This window comes from Eptatretus burgeri, chromosome 3, assembly GCF_056783735.1.
Source record: "Eptatretus burgeri isolate ZD-2024b chromosome 3, Ebu_testis_v1, whole genome shotgun sequence".
In the NCBI taxonomy this organism is placed as follows: domain Eukaryota; kingdom Metazoa; phylum Chordata; class Myxini; order Myxiniformes; family Myxinidae; genus Eptatretus; species Eptatretus burgeri.
Window position 1 is genome coordinate 16,861,864 of NC_140963.1, and position 18,431 is coordinate 16,880,294.

Consider the following 18,431-nt stretch of genomic DNA (forward strand, 5'->3'; position numbering starts at 1 on the left):
TTGTCCGGAACGTCCACATTATTTTGCTAAGCTGCCTCACAACTCGGTCCATATCTAATCCCAGTTTAAACCTATCTACTGTTCCTGCTGCCACTTCATTTCCAGGGTGACCATTCCATGTATTGACTACTCTCTGAGTGAAAAACACCTGTCTGATTCCTGTCCTAACTCAAAATCTGTGGTGCTTGGTCCTATCTCTCTCCATTCGGCTGAAAATCTCTACTTCTTCTTGTTCTTCTTCTTCTCTTTTTGTATGCAAAGTCGAGGCTCGTGAAAGAGCTCGTATAAGTACATTGAATGGATCAGGACGCAACAGAACAAAAGGAACAGATGAGACAGAGAGGGGCAAACACCAACAGCAGAGATGAAGGCTAAGGTACTTCGACAAACAATGGGAAGCCTGATGTTGGATTAGTGGTTATCTTATCTTGGGATCTTAAGATGAGAGTGATTGATTGATGAGTGATCTTAACAGCTGGCTTGGGATCTTAAGGTCCTGAGTTATTAGCCCCGTTGGCTGCTGAATTTACACCAAGTGGAGTTGACTCAGCTGTCGTCCTTCCAAGGTTGGTGAAATGAGTACCAATGAGTACTGGTATCGGGGCACAGCGTTAGCGGCATAGTCGTGCGCTAACAAAGTGATAGCTACCAGGCAGCCAAGCTGCCATACGCAAGAAGAAGAAACAATGGGTATGGGGTGGAATGAGGAGCAGAAGAGGACACATAGGTTGGACAAGATGGATACAGAAGGAAACTCTCAGGAGGGAAAACTAGAAATTTGGAAGGTAAACGAGAGACACCAAGCAATGGCTTCCGCACAGGTGTAGAGCATGTATTAATTAAGGAAATAACATCCCATCACGCTTAAAGTCATGTATAAAAATGCTGCACAAGCCTGGTTTCCTATAATTAGGGCTAGTATGGCTGCAAGAGGAGACCCCCCCCCCCCCAATGGCCCCATCCACAGAACACGTGTGGTCACCCAAAGGTTTGATGAGCATGGCACTGCTGTTATCCATACGTCATGGCCCTTCTCAGTCACCAGATACGAACCCATTCAAGCATCTGTGGGATATTCTGGAACGATACCTGATAGTGTTTTCCACCTCCATCATACAGGTGTGAGTTGATTGACTTTGTCGTGAAAGAATGTTGCCCGCATCCCTCCTGCAGAATTCCAGATGCTGATGGACTCTATGCCACGGCGCATACAAGCCGTACTGGTCGCACATGATGGCCAAATGCCCCATTAAGTGACTTTACATTGGTGTTTCCATTTTCTTATCCACTACCTGCAGCTTACCTTCCCTTAACTATAATCTTGAACAAGCTGTACATACCGACAATAACTGGAACGAAACTCGGTAAAGCACATCGGCTCACCTCGCCTCGCATGCTCATTCTGGGCAAACATTGCGAATATGGCTTCCATGACCATAGTTAACGGAACAAGCTACTATTATGGCCCACTGCTATTATGGCATGTATAGCTGCATCATCCATGCACCCTATTAATATGTCACATACATTGCCATTATCCATAGCTTTATTGATTATTGATTGACCATTAGGATATTTAATGACTACTTTTGTGCACATTAAGGCTAAATTGCATCAATGAAGGTAAATATGAAAAAAATATTCAAGCTATATATTCCCCGTTGCTCGTCGATCACATGTATGAAGTTTTGCATCGATCTGTTAAGTGATTCTGGAGAAGAAGATTTTATTTTGCTTTTTAATTTTTAATCCAATATGGCCACCAGACCACATGACTGATGACATGATAAATTTAATTCTTCACTCACATCCGGACGTCGATCAGAAATATGAAGTTTCAGATTTTCAGATAAGGATTTCAATTCAACCAGTTGCGGCTGGAATACCACTTTAAGTGATGACATCATTGTTACCACCATGGGGTGTTGACGTATGCCAAGTTTCAGTTTTTTTCATTGAGCGGTTTCGGAGATGTCCAAATTTTTTCCTTTGATCCAATATGGCTGCTGGAATATGACCCATGACCATGTGACCTATGACATCAGAGTTATCAATAAAGGATTCTCCATTGGGGAGTCCCTCCAACGGTTAAAGTTTCGCATCATTCGGACAAGCAGTTGAAGAGAAAAAATTTATAAGCAAGCGCGCGCGCACGCACGCACGCACGCATGCACGCACGCACGCACGCACGCACGCACGCACGCACACACGCACACACGCACACACGCACACACACACACACACACACACACACACACACACACACACACACCAACAACAACAATCTTGCAACCCCTTTGGGCGAGACTGAAAGAGGGGTGATGGGGGTGGGGGGGGAAAGTTGGATAGAAGTTATAGGCAAAATAATAAATAAATATTTTTGCTCCAATCACATTGCCATCAGCAATGAGTGTTACCTGTTCTTCTGGAATATGTGGTGCTGCTGATAGACCTTTGTTCTCCTTCTGAAGGTGAGAGTCGTTGGCTGTGGAAAACACCGACATTGGAAGCTTATAAGAATGAGCAATCTCCTAGGCTACCGCACATCACACCGAAAGTACAAGCATAATCAAAGTGTCATCCTGTTCTATTTAAGGATGGCAGTTTTCAAGAAATAAACAATCTTCAGAATAGAAGAATGTAATCAATCTTTTTTTGAAGAATAGACAATCTGTGGTTGCATTCTCCACTCTGTCAGTCTTAGGGACCAAACTAAGCACCATAGATGCCCATTGCCCTTCCCTCACTCTCCACAGTTTGACTTGACCCCCCCTCCCCCCCCCCATATGTCACACACACTGGACATCTGTGCTGAACAGAGTCGCTTCATTGACGTTGTGCTTCTTCTACAGCAGAGGTGTTGTCGGACATATGCGTCACAAAAGGGAACCATGTTTTGCTCAACAAATCGTTATTTCTGAGGTTATTGCGTGGTTCAATTGGCAAGGATAGTTCACATTTCATCGATATCCATAAAAAGGTACTCGCAGGTATTATCCAATGAAAGTTAGCAATAACAATATGCTGATGGCATAAACAGTCACATCAAGACAACACATGAGGCCTTTGAAAGCTTTCTGTGAAACCCAGCAAAGGAAAGACCTCCATTTCAGATAAAGTTAAACTTTAAGAAACTTACTTTGAGAGGATGGGCTTGCAATTCTGCGACTTGAACCACAGCTTCAGAAATCAACAACTTTCATACCTGCTCCATATTACCTTTACCACCAATTCTATACTCCTTTACTATGTCTCATTCCGTACAGCTGCCGCAGAAAGGCCACTGAAGAAGCTTTCAGGCATTGACGTTGGTCGAGACGAAAAGTGACAACACAAACATCGGGGCAAGAAGCCAAAGTAAGCTAAAGTAAGCCATAGTAGCTGTGCGAGTAAAACCAGGAATCAAAACACATACCATCAAGGTGGGATCTCTGCAAGAATGTTGTGGGTCGTCGAACCTGCCTCACACTCCTCCTAAGCTTCTGCAGTCACACTAGTTAGACTCGTGTTCTCTGTTTTCAAGACTTTCCTCCTCGAACAACCGTCTCTCAAGAATAGCCTCGTACAGCCTTAGTACTTAGTTGGAGAGGGAGGTGAAACATCAAATGTGCATATACAGCCACAGCCAGCATTGTTGTGTGGTTCGACAGCGTCATAATTACTTCTCCATTTGATATCTCAAGGCTAGAATGCCACCAAAGGTGGGGTAACGCACTTTGCTGAAACATTTCGCAACTGGAAGGGCACTCGGTAGAGCGCATTCCTCCGCCACGTAATGCCTGATCCACGAGAACACATCGGGCCCAACACATTCTTGAAATATCATGCTATAGAGTACTATATAGTTTTTTGGCCCTCTCTCTCAATGGTGAAGAATCAAGTTAAAAATTAAATAACTATCAGATCCGGATTCGGATCTTCACCAAAATCGAATCAATTCGTCCTTGTGACATACCCAACATGTCCACCAAGTTTCATCTGAATCGGTGCACAACTTTTTGAGATACCGTGCTATATATAGTTTTTGGCCATTTCTCTCAATGGTGAAGAATAACTTAAAAATTCCAGTAGTTGGATCTGGATCTGCATCTTCACCGAAATCTAATCAGTTCGTCTTTGTCGCACACCAAACCTGTCCACCAAATTTCATCTGGATCCGTCCATATCTTAGTGAGATATCCTGCACATAAACAAACAAACAAGAACACGACGTCGTGCAGAGCACTAGACTTGCAAAATCTACAAAACAAATTTGACCTCAAAAATAATTGGTGGTTGAATTCAATGACCAAATGCGCAACTCCTCGTCAAATTTCAAGTGAATCGGATGAAAATTGAGGAATTTAGAAATCTTACCTCAGTTGTTGTTGACCTTGGGCCGATGTTGACCTTTTGGTCCTTGATGACTTCAAAAATAATTAGCTGGTTGAATTCAGTGACCTCAAATATAAATCCTCTTCAAATTTAAAGTCATTCGGATGAAAATTGAGGATTTTAGAAATCTCACCTAAGTTGTTGACCTGAGGCCTATGTTGACCTATTGACCTCAAAAACAATAGACTTCTTCCTTATGATAAACTCTACCAGGTGGTGAAGTTTCGTGAAGATCAGTTTAAAATTGTGACCTGTAGGTGACAAACAGTAAAAGACAGACAGACAGACAGACAAACAAAGACAAACAGACAGACAGAAAGGGGTGAAAACATAACCTCCTTCACCTTCGGTGGTGGAGGTAACAACTTATACCACAATTTTAGAAATGACTGTTTTTAGGTGTGTTTGTTTGTTTTAAATTTATTGCACTTCTATGTGACTGGATGGAATGAGTTTGAAACTGGTGGTTGTACTTGGGGTGTCCATGGCAACGTTTTAAGTGGTAACAAAATTCAGTCCTGGGGCAACAGAGTGGGGGGAGGAACCTATATATATATATATATATATATATATATATATATATATACATATATACATACATATATATATATATATATATATATATATATATATATATATACATATATACATATATATACATATATATATATATATATATATATATATATATATATATATATACATATATACATACATATATATATATATATATATATATATATATATATATGTCTCCCCCCCCCCCTCTCTGTAAATGTGTATGCTATAGCACAACTCCCATCAGAGGGGGTATTCCTGAAAGATGCCAATTCTTGGGGAGTCATCTTCTCGGTAATTCTGGGGAAAGATACCGATCCGAAAGGATGGGTTGTCCAATAGTTTCATCAATTGTCATCTGCTGTGATGCGAGCACATTTTTGTATTTCATGGTTGACATTCCTTTATCTACCCTCAAAAAATAGCCTTGAGGTGTGCACACTCACCTCTAAACTGTCTGGCCTGGTAAGAATCTCGACCTCGCAATAAACTGTCATCCTGTTGTTTTGCAGGTAAGGTGATTCATCAATGTGTGGGTGTGTAGTAGTAGTCGTAGTAGTAGTTGGAGTAGTAGTAGTATTAGTAGTCGTAGTTGTAGTAGTCATAGTAGTTTGTTTAGGGGGGGGGCTCATGATTTTTTTTGAAATTGTTCTCTTATGGAAGAGCTTGTATAGGGGTTACAAAAGGGACGAAAACGTTAATAAACATTAATATATGACAAGATGGCTTACAAAAACATAAGCTGAAAGTGCATGTTAAAATAAAATATAGTCCCTGGGATTCTCTTTCATCTGAATCGAGGCAAACAAACCATTCTCAGGTTAGAACTTTCACAAAAAAATTCTGGAAACAGCTTAAAAATGTGAGTCAGTGTTACAAACCAGTGAGGATAAAAAACAAAGTTAACCTCATAGTGTGTTTCAACACCTGTTTGAACCTAAACACAAAATTCAGGAAACAACTTCAAAATGTTTGTCGATGTTAAGGCCCAGTCACACCTTGACGTTTTAGCCAGCTTATGCCGATTTTTTCAAAAATTTGTGTGAAACGCTGGTACACGTCGAATACGTTATGGGTACGTTTTGTATATGTTAAGACCACGCTGAAAAACACTGTCATAAGTGGTAGTACGCTGGCTTTAAACATTGAACTTTTGGGTTTTCCTCAAATTTTTTCATGCTGGAAATTTTAGACGTATGCCGGCGTATGACTCACACGTTCCGCTACGCTGGCCATCAGTTGTAGGCACGTTATGCGATCGATGACACACGTTGAAACACGTTACTTGTAAGTTTCTCATAAGTCGGAACACGTGGAGGTAATGTTTAGCGTACCCGAAACTTATTTCTAACCTATGAGTAACGTTTTGTAAGCACGCTACACGAACGTTGTTCACACTTTGCAACACGTTACTTGAAAGTACTACTACTACTACTACTACCAACATCGACATGACTAAATTCTCTCGAACTACTACTACTACTACTACTACCACCAATACTACTACTACTACTACCATCGACATCACTAAATTCTCTCGAACTACTACTACTACCAGCAACGACATCACTAAATTCTCTCGAATTATTACTACTGCTACTAGTACTACTACTACTACTATTAACATAGATATCACTAAATTCTCTCGAACTACTACTACTACTACTGCTACTACTACTACTAATAACATCGACATCACTAAATTCTCTCGAACTACTACTACTACGACTACTACTACTACTACTACTACTACTACTGCTACTGCCACTGCCAGTGACATTGACATATACTCAACATGGAATCAGGAACACTGACGGTTTCCTCGTGTGAAGCCCATTTGTATATACCAATTCCCCTAAACGCTGCCAATACGCCATTATACGGTAGCTGTAAGTTAGAAACACGTTCAGTAAGTTCTGTGGTCGTCCGCAAGACGTCAATCAAATTCGTCTGCATACGCCAATGTGCATTTGAGATGCGTTCAAAGCACGCTACTCATAGGTTTAAAGCACGCTACTAACATGTTCAAAGCACGTTACCCGTAGGTGAAAAATTAAGTTTCGGGTATGCTAAACATAACCTCGACGTGTTTCGACTTGTGAGTAACTTTCAAGTAACGTTTGGCCGACGCGTGTAAACGATTGCGGAGCGTGCCGAGAACTTACGCCAGCGTATGCGGAACTTGTGAGCCATACGTCGAGTACGTCGTAAAATTTTCAGCATGCTTGAAATTTCACGACGTACTAGACGCACCACGTAATATGCCAGCGTACTTCATTGTTTTTCATTGTGCTGCTAACGTGTACACAACTTACCCATACCGTATTCGACGTGTCCCAGCGTTTTAGACACATTTTTCATTGGTCGGCATACGCTGGCTAAATAGTCAAGGTGTGACTGCGATGTTGACACTTCCAATTTTCAGGTGGTGATGATTTAAATCAGCGAGCGGCAGGTTTTTAACAGAAAACGCCACGAGTTCGTCGGCGATACGTGCAGCGTGCTATGCCTAAGTTAAACTATCGTTGGGCATAGGTTGTGAACGCCGACAACAGGCTAAGCATTTGTTTGTATAAGTTATCTTTAACACAACGAAACGTTCTGTGCCCATTACTAATACGTTATGCATACGACCAACACGTTATGAATACGACCAAAACTTTAAAAAAAACCTCAAAACTTCAGCGTACGCCAACGTTTTACGTGCGTTTTTATACGTTGCCATTCCTGGCTAAAACGTCAAGGTGTGACTGGGCCTTTACAAACCAGTGAGGAATAAAAAACAAAGTTAACCTCATAGTGTGTTTCAACACCTGTTGGAAACTTAACACAAAATTCAGGAAACAGCTTCAAAATGTGAGTCAGTGTTACAAACCAGTGAGGATAAAAAACAAAGTTAACCTCATAGTGTGTTTCAACACCTGTTAGAACCTGAACACAAAATTCAGGAAATAGCTTCAAAATGTGAGTCAGTGTTACAAACCAGTGAGGATAACGAACAAAGTTAACCTCATAGTGTGTTTCAACACCTGTTAGAAAGAACCTTTTCCCAAAATTCAGGAAACAGCTTCAAAATGTTTGTCGATGTTACAAACCAGTGAGGATAAAAAACAAAGTTAACCTCATCGTGTGCTTCAAAACCTGTTTGAACCTAAACACAAAATTCAGGAAACAGCTTCAAAATGTGAGCCAGTGTTACAAACCAGTGAGGATAAAAAACAAAGTTAACCTCATCGTGTGTTTCAAAACCTGTTTGAACCTAAACACAAAATTCAGGAAACAGCTTCAAAATGTGAGCCAGTGTTACAAACCAGTGAGGATAAAGAACAAAGTTAACTTTGCAGCGTGTTTTAACACCTGTCATCGCCAAAATAATAAAATTAATGAATAATTAATTAGCCACATTCTTGAAATGGTTTTATCAATGAATATTACAAACAACCATGCTGATATGTGCACCGATAATATTGTTGTGGAAATGACTTCGAGGGGTTAAAGATGCTTAATATAATGTATTTATTTCTTTAAAGTGAATGTTTCGCATAAGAGTAAAGTAATTAAGTGTGATATTAGAAATGCGCTGCGTATGTAATAGACAGATGATCTGCCAGGTAGACAAATGGGAGATGGGAGGTCCCTCACCCATCAAATAGGTCTTCGGGTCAAGAGTGAGTCGGAGGGGAGTGGTGTGGCTTGTCATCAATGGAGGGTGCACTGTACAGCCAAGACCATAAAAGTAAGTGATGCAATGCTCAATTCCTGCCTGAACCAGCAGATGGCATGCGAGCATGCATGCGCAGAGCTTGCGGGAGAGTCTGCGTACGAGCTGAATCGAGGTTGCTTCCGAGAATGAACCATTTCTGTTGCAGCCTCTATCCACGCCTCTACACAGAAAGCCATGTCATTCTCTCTCCCCTCCCCCCCCACCACCCTTGTCCCAGCAACTGTCAGCATCACAACTGTTTCTTGCCTGCCCGTGACACCCAAGTGGATTTGCTGCATCCTTACGGATGTCCAAATGGACGTCCTACTGGATGCAGAATGTAGTGTTTCAGTCCTGTCAGCCTCTATTGTCTATCTACTGTGGTGTGTCTGATGAGCACTAAGCTAAGGCATAAATAATTAAGCATGTGTGCGCTTATTCTGGTAGCGGGTTAAGGGTTTCATTTTATTGTTTTCTTACTGATTATTATTGCGATTGCTTCCTTCTGTTCCCTCCCTGCGCCATTGTTCCTGATGACATACACTTGGTCTCAGGTGAATTATTGCCGTGTTGGTGGTTTCTAAAGGACTCGTTAACAGGATCAATTGGTTGTGCGGTCCACACTGCGGTAAATTTGCATAACATGACTCAGGCTTGCTCAGCCTAAGATTAAATCAGTCACATGATGCCTATCAGTGTAGCACTTGGGTGGTTTGGTGATCCCACAGACACAGTATCGGGTGTGGAAAGGCCGTGATCCAGTCTAGGACCATAGACTCACCTGACTACCGTGGTGCCTTTGACACAATCTGCCGGATTTGAGCCGGGAAGCCCGTAATGACTGGCGGCTGCAAAAATATCAAAGGACTTCCCTGCTGTGAAGTTTGTTTTTGATTTTGCGCTGTCTCTGACTCTGGTCATTGTTGACCGTACATCAGTCACACAATGATAAAAGTGGAAAGCCTAAAGTCCAATCACAAGGACGTGCTTAGTCAATGCAAATTAAGCACCGAAATTAATACTCATGGTTCTATGCACTTCATTACACCTCGTCATATGAACACTTGAGCACATATCAAGTGAAGATGCAATTTATGTTTTTAAGGACATTTTTTGTTCCAGTGTACAAAGTAAAAGCCTCACAACATATCCGCTCTCTTTGCCATTCTCTGTTCCTCCATCCGCATGAAGTGTCCAGCACACTTCAGCCAACTTATTAATTAATCTCCCCACCAATCTCATCCCTCAGTTCATCCATCGTCCTTACTTCCACCCTCTTCGCTCCCGCAATCCTCTTGACCCAGTTGTTCTCGCAGACCAGCAACCTCCGTTGTCGTCTCTCAATATCATGTCTCCTCATATAAAACGAAGGAATACGGAGTCTAAAAAATTACTTTCTGCGACAACAACACATTCAAAATACACATGGAATGCGCAAGAAAATTTCTATGCAGAAAGCTAACAATTTGTACGCACATCTCAAACGAAGGAGGTTTAAAAATCGCAAAGCTTCTTGCACCTGCCATCAAACAGGGACAGCACAGTCTAACTGGGGTACAATTAATGTGTCAACCTAACTTCAGCAAAGAAGCAATCTGTAAACACACCTTGAGCCAAGTCAACTGGAGAAAAAGTCTGTGTCAGAGGATGCGAATCTCCTGGAGAATGCAGTTCTCCGTCTGAAATGCAAGGCTGATCTTCGGGGCCTGTGTAGGCCACAGCACCGGGACCACCAGTGGCCAAAGCTGCAAATACAGTACATGCTAAAACAGTCAGACGTGTCGGATTGTGTTCAACTGAAAAACGTGCATATTGTTGTCAGGTTATTACGATAATAAAACCAATCCATCACCTATTCCGACAATATTATTATTTTGTATGCAGCCTGCTGGTTGCGCAGCTATGCCAGATGCAGTGCCCCCCGTTACCAGCGAGATGGTACTCATTTTGCTGACCTCAGAAGGATGACAGGCTGAGTCAACCCACATGGTGTTATTTAACTGTACAACAGGGGCTCAAACTCATACCCCTAAGATATTAAGCCAACCACCTTAACCGTTAAGCCAACACCAGGGTTATCTATTTCTACTGAGCATCACAAACACATCAATGGAATTTATAAGGAACAAGAGCTCAAGTGAGCACAATATACGCCCGAACAAGAAGGTATATACAGAATTGTGCTACTACATGGAAAACAGCATCCTGGTTGCCATGGCAACCACTTTAGATGACGAGCGTATGTCGCGACACCGTCTCCACAGTCTGTAACTATGTACCAAATATGAAACGTGAAAGTTGAAAACTTTGGGAGTTAGAGTGCGGACAGGAACGGACGGACGGACGGACGACCGGTATCACATAATACGCCCCGATATATATGAAAGAAACACCGGGCGTAGTGGCGTGCGCCTGTAATCCTGCTACTCGGAGGCTTGGGTTGGAGGATTGCTTGAGGACTGGAGCTCTGCACAGGGCCGTCCTATGAGAGGATGCAGGGCACTCCAGAATCATGGCGAAACCCAATCCTTATCCCTGTGTCGTAAGAGGCGACCAGTCTTGCGTCAGGAAGGGCATCCGGCGTAAAACCTATGCCAAATCAGTATGCGGATCATAACGGATGATCCGCTGTGGCGACCCCTAACGGGAGCAGCCGAAAGATGAGAAAGAAAGAATATATGAAAGAAACAAAAAACAACAACAATCAGCTCGTCAAGTTGGTTGTTATCTCCATTTGCGGGTTTCAGAAGGTGGGAGTAAGTTCTCCCAGAACTCGAAATCTCCACTTTCTTTTTCGGTGAAGGATCATGATTCATGAACCAAACTGTGAAACTTTGTTCGTTTAAACTGGTTTGATCATTAATCTTTCTCCTTCACCGTTGGTCCACCATGCTTCATGCGCAGGAGATTCTTTGTAGTGGAGGATGATTTCCTTCTCATCCAATTTCCAGCTCTGTTCATGTAATTTTCATCGATTATGTCAGTCAACAGTGTCAACAGTGTCAACAGTGTGGACATTTCCATGATTATGAACAACTAGAACAAAAATGGCGATTCAAGAGGCCGATGAACACCACCTGAACAGACATGTACTGTGAATAAACCAGTGTCATTCATCATACAACAAGAGAGGGAGAAACATTACACACCGGTTATCTGCACTTAAAAAAGGTATTGATGATCAGGCCAGAATATTAAGATTTATCCAAAACGTCATTAATGTCTTTTTTATTTTGGAATACCAAGTCGAGGCTCGTGGAAGAGCAAATACACAGAAACATATAACAAGGCAGGAGACAAGAGGGGCAGGAGAGGGAAGCACAAAACAATGGGGAACAGAGATATTTGGAGATCTGTGGAAAAGAGAGGGATGGGGCGGGGAACACGGGGTACAGAGCATGGTACGACAAGGAATTTTGACGAAGGAAAACAGGGAATTTGAAGGAGGTGGGTTTGGGGCAGATTAACGGGAGTAGAAAAGATCATGGTTTTGGATGGGGGAAGATAATAGATGATGGTGAACAGCTATTTTGAAGACCTGGAGGGAAGAGTGGGATTGAAGAGAGTGTGGGAGTTTATCACAAAGGCGGGAAAAAAAAAGATGAATGAAAGCGTGAGGGTGAGCAGTGATTCTTGATTTTGGTAATTTTATCAGAAGGGGATTGATGGCGGACCTTGAGCGCCCTGAGGAAATATGTGACGTATCTCGGGCAGAGCGTTGGGGGGGGAGGGGGGAGGACGGAGAGCAGAGGTTAGAAGACAGAAAGACCACCGACCTGCCTCCAGTGAGAGAGTGAGAGACCCAAAGACTCGGCATCATTGTGAGAGATACCAATGATCCTAAATGCCTTGGTTTACACAGCGTTAAGTCCAGCGAGGTATGAGACAGGAGCATCACCCCAAAGGGCAGAGCAGTACTCCATCAGACTGCAGATGAAAGCTTCGTATGTGGTCAGGAGCTCAGGTGTGCCCAAGTGTGCCAAGGAAGGACTTTGCACGATGGAGGATGCCCAGTTGGCGACTGACTTTGGAGACCAGGTTGGAAATGTGGCTTTCTCAGGAAAGATCATAACAGAGAATGAGACCCAAACGCCAGAATGAAAGGACTCCTTCAGGGGTATTGTTGAAAACTTTGATGGGGGTGGGTTTTCTGGAGTCTTTTCAGAAAGACATAGTGAGGGTGTGAGATTTGTCAGGATTGAAAGACACATTTCAAGTGTTTGACCAGTTTGTGATTTTGGCCAGATCTGCAGAGAGTGAAGAGGCTGCTGCTTGCAAATCTGAGGGATGACAGATGGTACGGCAGTGGGTGGAGTCATCAGCAAAGAGATAAAGAGGATTTAACAGAGAGTCGGAGAGATCATTGATGAAAAGTAGAAAAAGCACAGGGCCCAGAACGCTGCCTTGAGGAACTCCAGCCTGGATGGGAAGAGGAGATGAGAGAATTGCATTAAGAGCCACACGTTGACTGCGACAGGAGAGGAAGTCTGCGGGCCACGAGTGGAGATTGCCTTGGATACCATAAGAAGAGAGTTTGGTGAGCAGTGCAGGGTGCCAGACCATATCGAAAGCTCACGATATGTCTCGGGAGATGGCTCTGATTTCATGTGTGGCGTTAAGTAACTCCATCCATTGTTGGGAAAGCAGAAGTAGCATATCCAGGGTAGAGTGCCCTGGTCTGAAACCAAATTGATGATTGGAAATAAAGCCATTGGAGAAGGATTTGATGTCAGAAGCGATGATGGATTCCATCACATTGCTGATGATTGGGAGAAGGCCAATTGGTCTGTAGTTGTAGGGATCTGGTTTTTGCACCTTTATTATGCACATCGGTCATGTTTTCTGATTTCCAAGAAGATGGCAGATGACCTCGAGAAAATGAGAGGGTGAATAGAACAGAGAGAGTGTGAGCAAGAGCAGCGGAGCAGGTTTTTAGGACACGTGAGCTGATGCCATCTGGAACGGTTGCAGAATCCGAGTCGAGGTTTGACAGCGAGCTCTACACCTTGTGAGCAGAAAAGGACACAGAGTCCAGGGACAGCTGGGTGCGACTGGGTAAGGTGGGTACAGAAAGTGATGGGTTATGGACACAAGATGGAGAAACAAACACAGAGTTTAGGCAGTCAGCCTTTTCATGTGCAGTGTCAGCTGTGCAGCCATTTGAGGTGAAGGAGGGGATGGAGGGGGAACATACACCAGAAACAGACTTAACTAGATGCCACCAGGACTTGGAGAAGCGAGACAGGTTTGAGAGTTTAGACTTGAGATTAGAAAGATGTTGTTTCCTGGCTTTCCTCAGGGCAGATGCACACTTGTTCCAAGATTTGTGGAAGGAACTGAGATTGCCTTCAGCAGGATTTGCCTTCCAAGAGGTGAAGAAAAGTTGATTCAAGACAACAGCCTCGCCACAAGCTTCAGTGTACCATATGCGGGAGGAAGGGTATGGCAACTGAAGACGAGATGGGATACTTAACCTCTTCACCAATTCATGCTTTGCAGATGCATCTTCAATGGGATAGGGTGCAGCGGAACATCGCTGTGTATATGAGGGCACTGACATACATGTGGACAGATTCTCTCATATACATCATAAGGCAATTAATTGCATTTGCACAGCTGTAATAGACACTTTGTAACTTATGTTCAGGTGTGACTACTGTGCAATCATGCTGAACCACTGGGCCAAGTCGTTTCAATTTAGATTAATCCTTCAGGAACTCATGCATCTTGTCCACATAATCATACTTGTTCAAAATAACAAATCCAGTTCCTTTGTTGGGCTTGCAAATAAGTATGGCTGGAATAGCTCGAAGGCTTTGTGCAGCTGCCAGACATTCATGCTTCTTGTGAAAGTCGGAAACATCATTAGGCACTCCACATTACACATGTGCAAGGTCAGCCAATCATACCTTCTATGAAGCCACTTGTTCCTTGGAATCTGGTGTGTAAGGTATCGTGAAAAAGGTGCTCAAGCTCTGCAAACACCTTCTCTCTCTCAATGTTGACATTTGGAATACCAAAATCAAAACCGAACTGCCTCACCACAAGTTTCAGTGTATGAAGGGTAGGGCAACAGAAGATGATCGAGATGTGATAAATCTGTTGCTGTAATGTACAATTTAAAAATATATTACTTGTTAAAGAGGAATCAAGACTCACAGACAAGGTGAATGACAAAGGGTAGAGGGGCAACAGACTGACAGAATGGCAGAGTGGAACAGGTGAACAATAATGTATGTGCCTTCTGCGCTGGTGCTCCTGCCTCACACCGAGCGAGGCTTCATACTGTGGAAACGAAGGCTTTCAGGATCATTGGTATCTCCCACGATGAAGTTAAATCTTTGGGTCTCTGTCTCTGTCTCTGTCTCTGTCTCTGTCTCTGTCTCTGTCTCTGTCTCTGTCTCTGTCTCTGTCTCTGTCTCTGTCTCTGTCTCTCTCTCTCTCTCTCTCCCACCGCAGGCAGGTCGGTCTCCTCTCCGGTCTCTCCGACCATGTCCTTTCTGGCCTTGCCCCCCCCTGCTCTGTCTGTGATCCCCCCTCCCCCACATATTTCTACAGGGCGACCAAGGTCCGCCAAAAACCCCTTTCTGGTAAGACTACCAAAATCAAGAATCACTGCTCACCTTCAGTCTTTCATTCCTCTCTTTTTCCCACCTCTGGAACAAACTCTCACTCTCTCTTCAATCCCACTTCACCCTCCAGGTCTTCAAAACAGCTGTTCACCACCATCTCTTATCTTCTCCCATCCAAAACCTCGCTCTTTTCTACACCCGTTCCTCCATCCCAAACCCACCTCCTTCAAATTCCCTGCTTTTCTTCCTGAAAGTCCCTGTAGTGTCCATCTTGTTTACCCCATGTACCGCGCCCCATCCCTCTCCCTTCCACAGATCTCCTAATGTCTCTTTGCTACTGTTTTGTGCTTCCCATTCCGGCCCCTCTTGTCTCTTGCTCCCTTTGTTATATGTTCTGCGTGTTAGCTCTCATAGAGCCTCGACAATGTATACAAAAAAAACAAAAGAGGAGACAGGGGTCAGTGAACATAGTCGGTGTAGTTATGGGAGAGATCATTAGGTGGTGATAGATGGCAGTCTTTGAAGGACTGGAGGTTAGAATACAATATGTCAGACTCAATGAGAACGTTCCATGGATGAGAGAACAGAGTGTTGAGGAAATGGAGATGGCCATTGTAATGTGTTTAGAGAACAATGCGCTGATATCAGTTCTGGTCAGAAGTATGAACAAGTTGGATGTGCAGACCTCGTGTTTGAGGGGGTTTTGTTGGGTTGCGCTGTTCGCTGTTTGAACATTTAACAAATACAAGTCCTCGCCAAAAGCTCCTGTTTGTTCTCTGATCTTTTGGCTGCTGATAATGACATTTGCCGACGAGGATATACAGAAAATATATTTGATACCACTCATCCTCTTTAGTGTCACGATGACTATACCTATTGGAGAATTGAAGAATTCCATTCAATGAGCAAATCCGACAATATTTCTAGGCAAATGACGTCATTGATGAGGATAAATGACGAGTCATTCGGGTATGCGTGATTGGCATGAAGACATAGTGTAAATCAGGAGTACAAGAAGAATTTTATGAAATCGCAAACTTAAAATACAATAAAACTCACACTTCAGGTTAGGTCAGGTATGGGAGCATGCACCGGAGCAGCGCGTCGCTGCGTCCACTTTCCGCCGGTATTCCAGGGGTCACACTTTGCGCTCATTAAAATAAAAAAAAACAGTCATATTCAAAAAATCTGCATAATAACACATGTTGTTGCAAATAATAAGAATCATAATTAGAAAAGAAAAAGAAAATAATTAATAAGAAAAGAAAAATCGAAATAAGAAATAACAAGAGCTCAAGTGAGCACAATATACGCCCGAACAAGAAGGTATATGCAGAATTGTGCTGCTACATGGAAAACAGCATCCTGGTTGCCATGGCAACCACTTTAGATGACGAACGTATGTCGCGACACACCGTCTCCACAGTCTGTACCTATGTACCAAATATGAAACGTGAAAGTTGAAAACTTTGGGAGTTAGAGTGCGAACAGGAACGGACGGACGGACAGACAGACAGAGACACAGACAGACAGACGGATAGACGGACGGACGACCGGTATCACATAATACGCCCCGATATATGTATCGGGCGTATAAAAATGAGAAAATTCAGGTGCGACTTGGTATGTTGAGCGGCCTTTGCCGGGTATTCTAGTGCATTGCAGGCTGTCCTGCCACACTCCAAGAGAGTTCACACCTACCTCAGGCTCCTGACCCTATGTTAGTGGGACAAGCACGGTACTTTGTGTTGAAGCACTCTGCAATCATCTTTCCACAACCCAAAAAAAACTCGCAACCTCGAAAATCCAGTCTCGAGCATCTCGGCAGACTTTTGCACGTTCGACGTCCTGCTCTACTTCTCGCTGGTTACCCAATGGCTCGCCGCTGCCCTGCTGTCATGAACCCCAAAAATTGCAAATGGAGTGAGCCATTTGATCAGCAAAGGAACAAATTGATCCCAGATTTCGTTTTTACAGCAGCATTCACTGTATTACCATAAGTATTAGTACAGTAAAGAAATATGCGGAGGTTGTAAATTCACAACCACTTATTTGATGATTAAAATGGTGTCCCTCTGACTTTGCACCGAACGTTGGTACATATTGGACATAATGTTGTGTAATTCCGACTTCAGTGCAACTGTCAGTTCAATGATGGATTAGGTTGGTTCACTCTGGCTCTCAGACAGTATTACAAAAAAAATCCCAGAGTGCTTTGATTGGACATAAGTGAGGGCTTTGAGATGGCCATTCCTGATTATATTGGTCATTGTCCTTGAATCATTATCCAACAGAAAGAGCATTGTCATGCCTTTACATCTCATCATGGTATGACGAGGGCTGCCAGGATGGCACAGACGTAAGCACACTCGCCTCTTAGCTGTCTACCCCGGGTTCGAATCTCGACCCACGATAAACTGTCATCCTGCTGTTTTACAGACAGAGTGATGTATCAATGTGTGTGCCGTCCCTCAAATGGACGTTAAACTGGGTGTCCCATCTGCCGGTATTAGTTGGGGGACGGTAAAGATCCCAAGGTGTCCTTCGCAAAGAGTAGGCGAGCGATTGCCAGCAACATGAACAAGTTACATAATCCTACCCTAACCAGCACACAAGCAATGAATCAGTGGCACAGCCACACCCTGAGCCAATGATGCCACTCAACAGCTTGGTGTGACATCGGAAAGAAGAAGATAGTATGACAAGAAAGCTGGTAGCGCAGTGTTCTCTGAAATATCACCGTAAGACAACTTCATGAAGCACAATCTGCTTTCCAGATTTGAAGAGATTATTTCACATTTGGGTGTGTTGTTCCAATACATTTTATAACGTAATGTTGATACCAACAACATCTTTCATCGATAGAAATCCATCTATTTATTACACCGCATAACAATGAAACCAAATTATTTCTGGTTTGCTACATAGTGTGCTGGGCAGAAAACACAGCCCAACAATGTATTTGCTTCTGAAACAAGTGGTGGAAAATATGATCAATGCCGAATTGCACATCCCCTCTCTCCCACAACCCACACACAAAAGTGGTATGTATCGATCGTGGTCTTGTGTGTCTATTAGTGAGAAGTGCCATCAAAGCGCATGGAGTCCTAATGTTCCCTTAATGGAGATGATGCCTGAATCAAACATGCTTAATGGAGATGATGCCTGAATCAGACGAACTTAATAGAGACGACGCCGGAATCAGACTTGCTTAATGGAGATGA

General features: G+C 43.2%; 1 protein-coding gene across 5 annotated transcripts in view; it reads right to left on the minus strand.

The window, feature by feature from the left end:
* LOC147029454 (uncharacterized) overlaps positions 1-18,431 on the minus strand; it is a 134,697-nt gene that overhangs the window by 44,018 nt on the left and 72,248 nt on the right. For all 5 annotated transcript variants that reach the window (XR_015055915.1, XR_015055914.1, XM_085872511.1 and 2 more), the window contains 2 exons: positions 10,243-10,380; positions 2,418-2,485 (listed from right to left, as the gene is read on the minus strand). Coding sequence is in view for 3 of the 5 variants with exons in the window: in XM_085872511.1 (XP_085728637.1) it covers positions 2,418-2,485; positions 10,243-10,380 (206 nt within the window). In the remaining 2 variants the exon portion in view is untranslated. The remainder of the gene's footprint in view (positions 1-2,417; positions 2,486-10,242; positions 10,381-18,431) is intronic.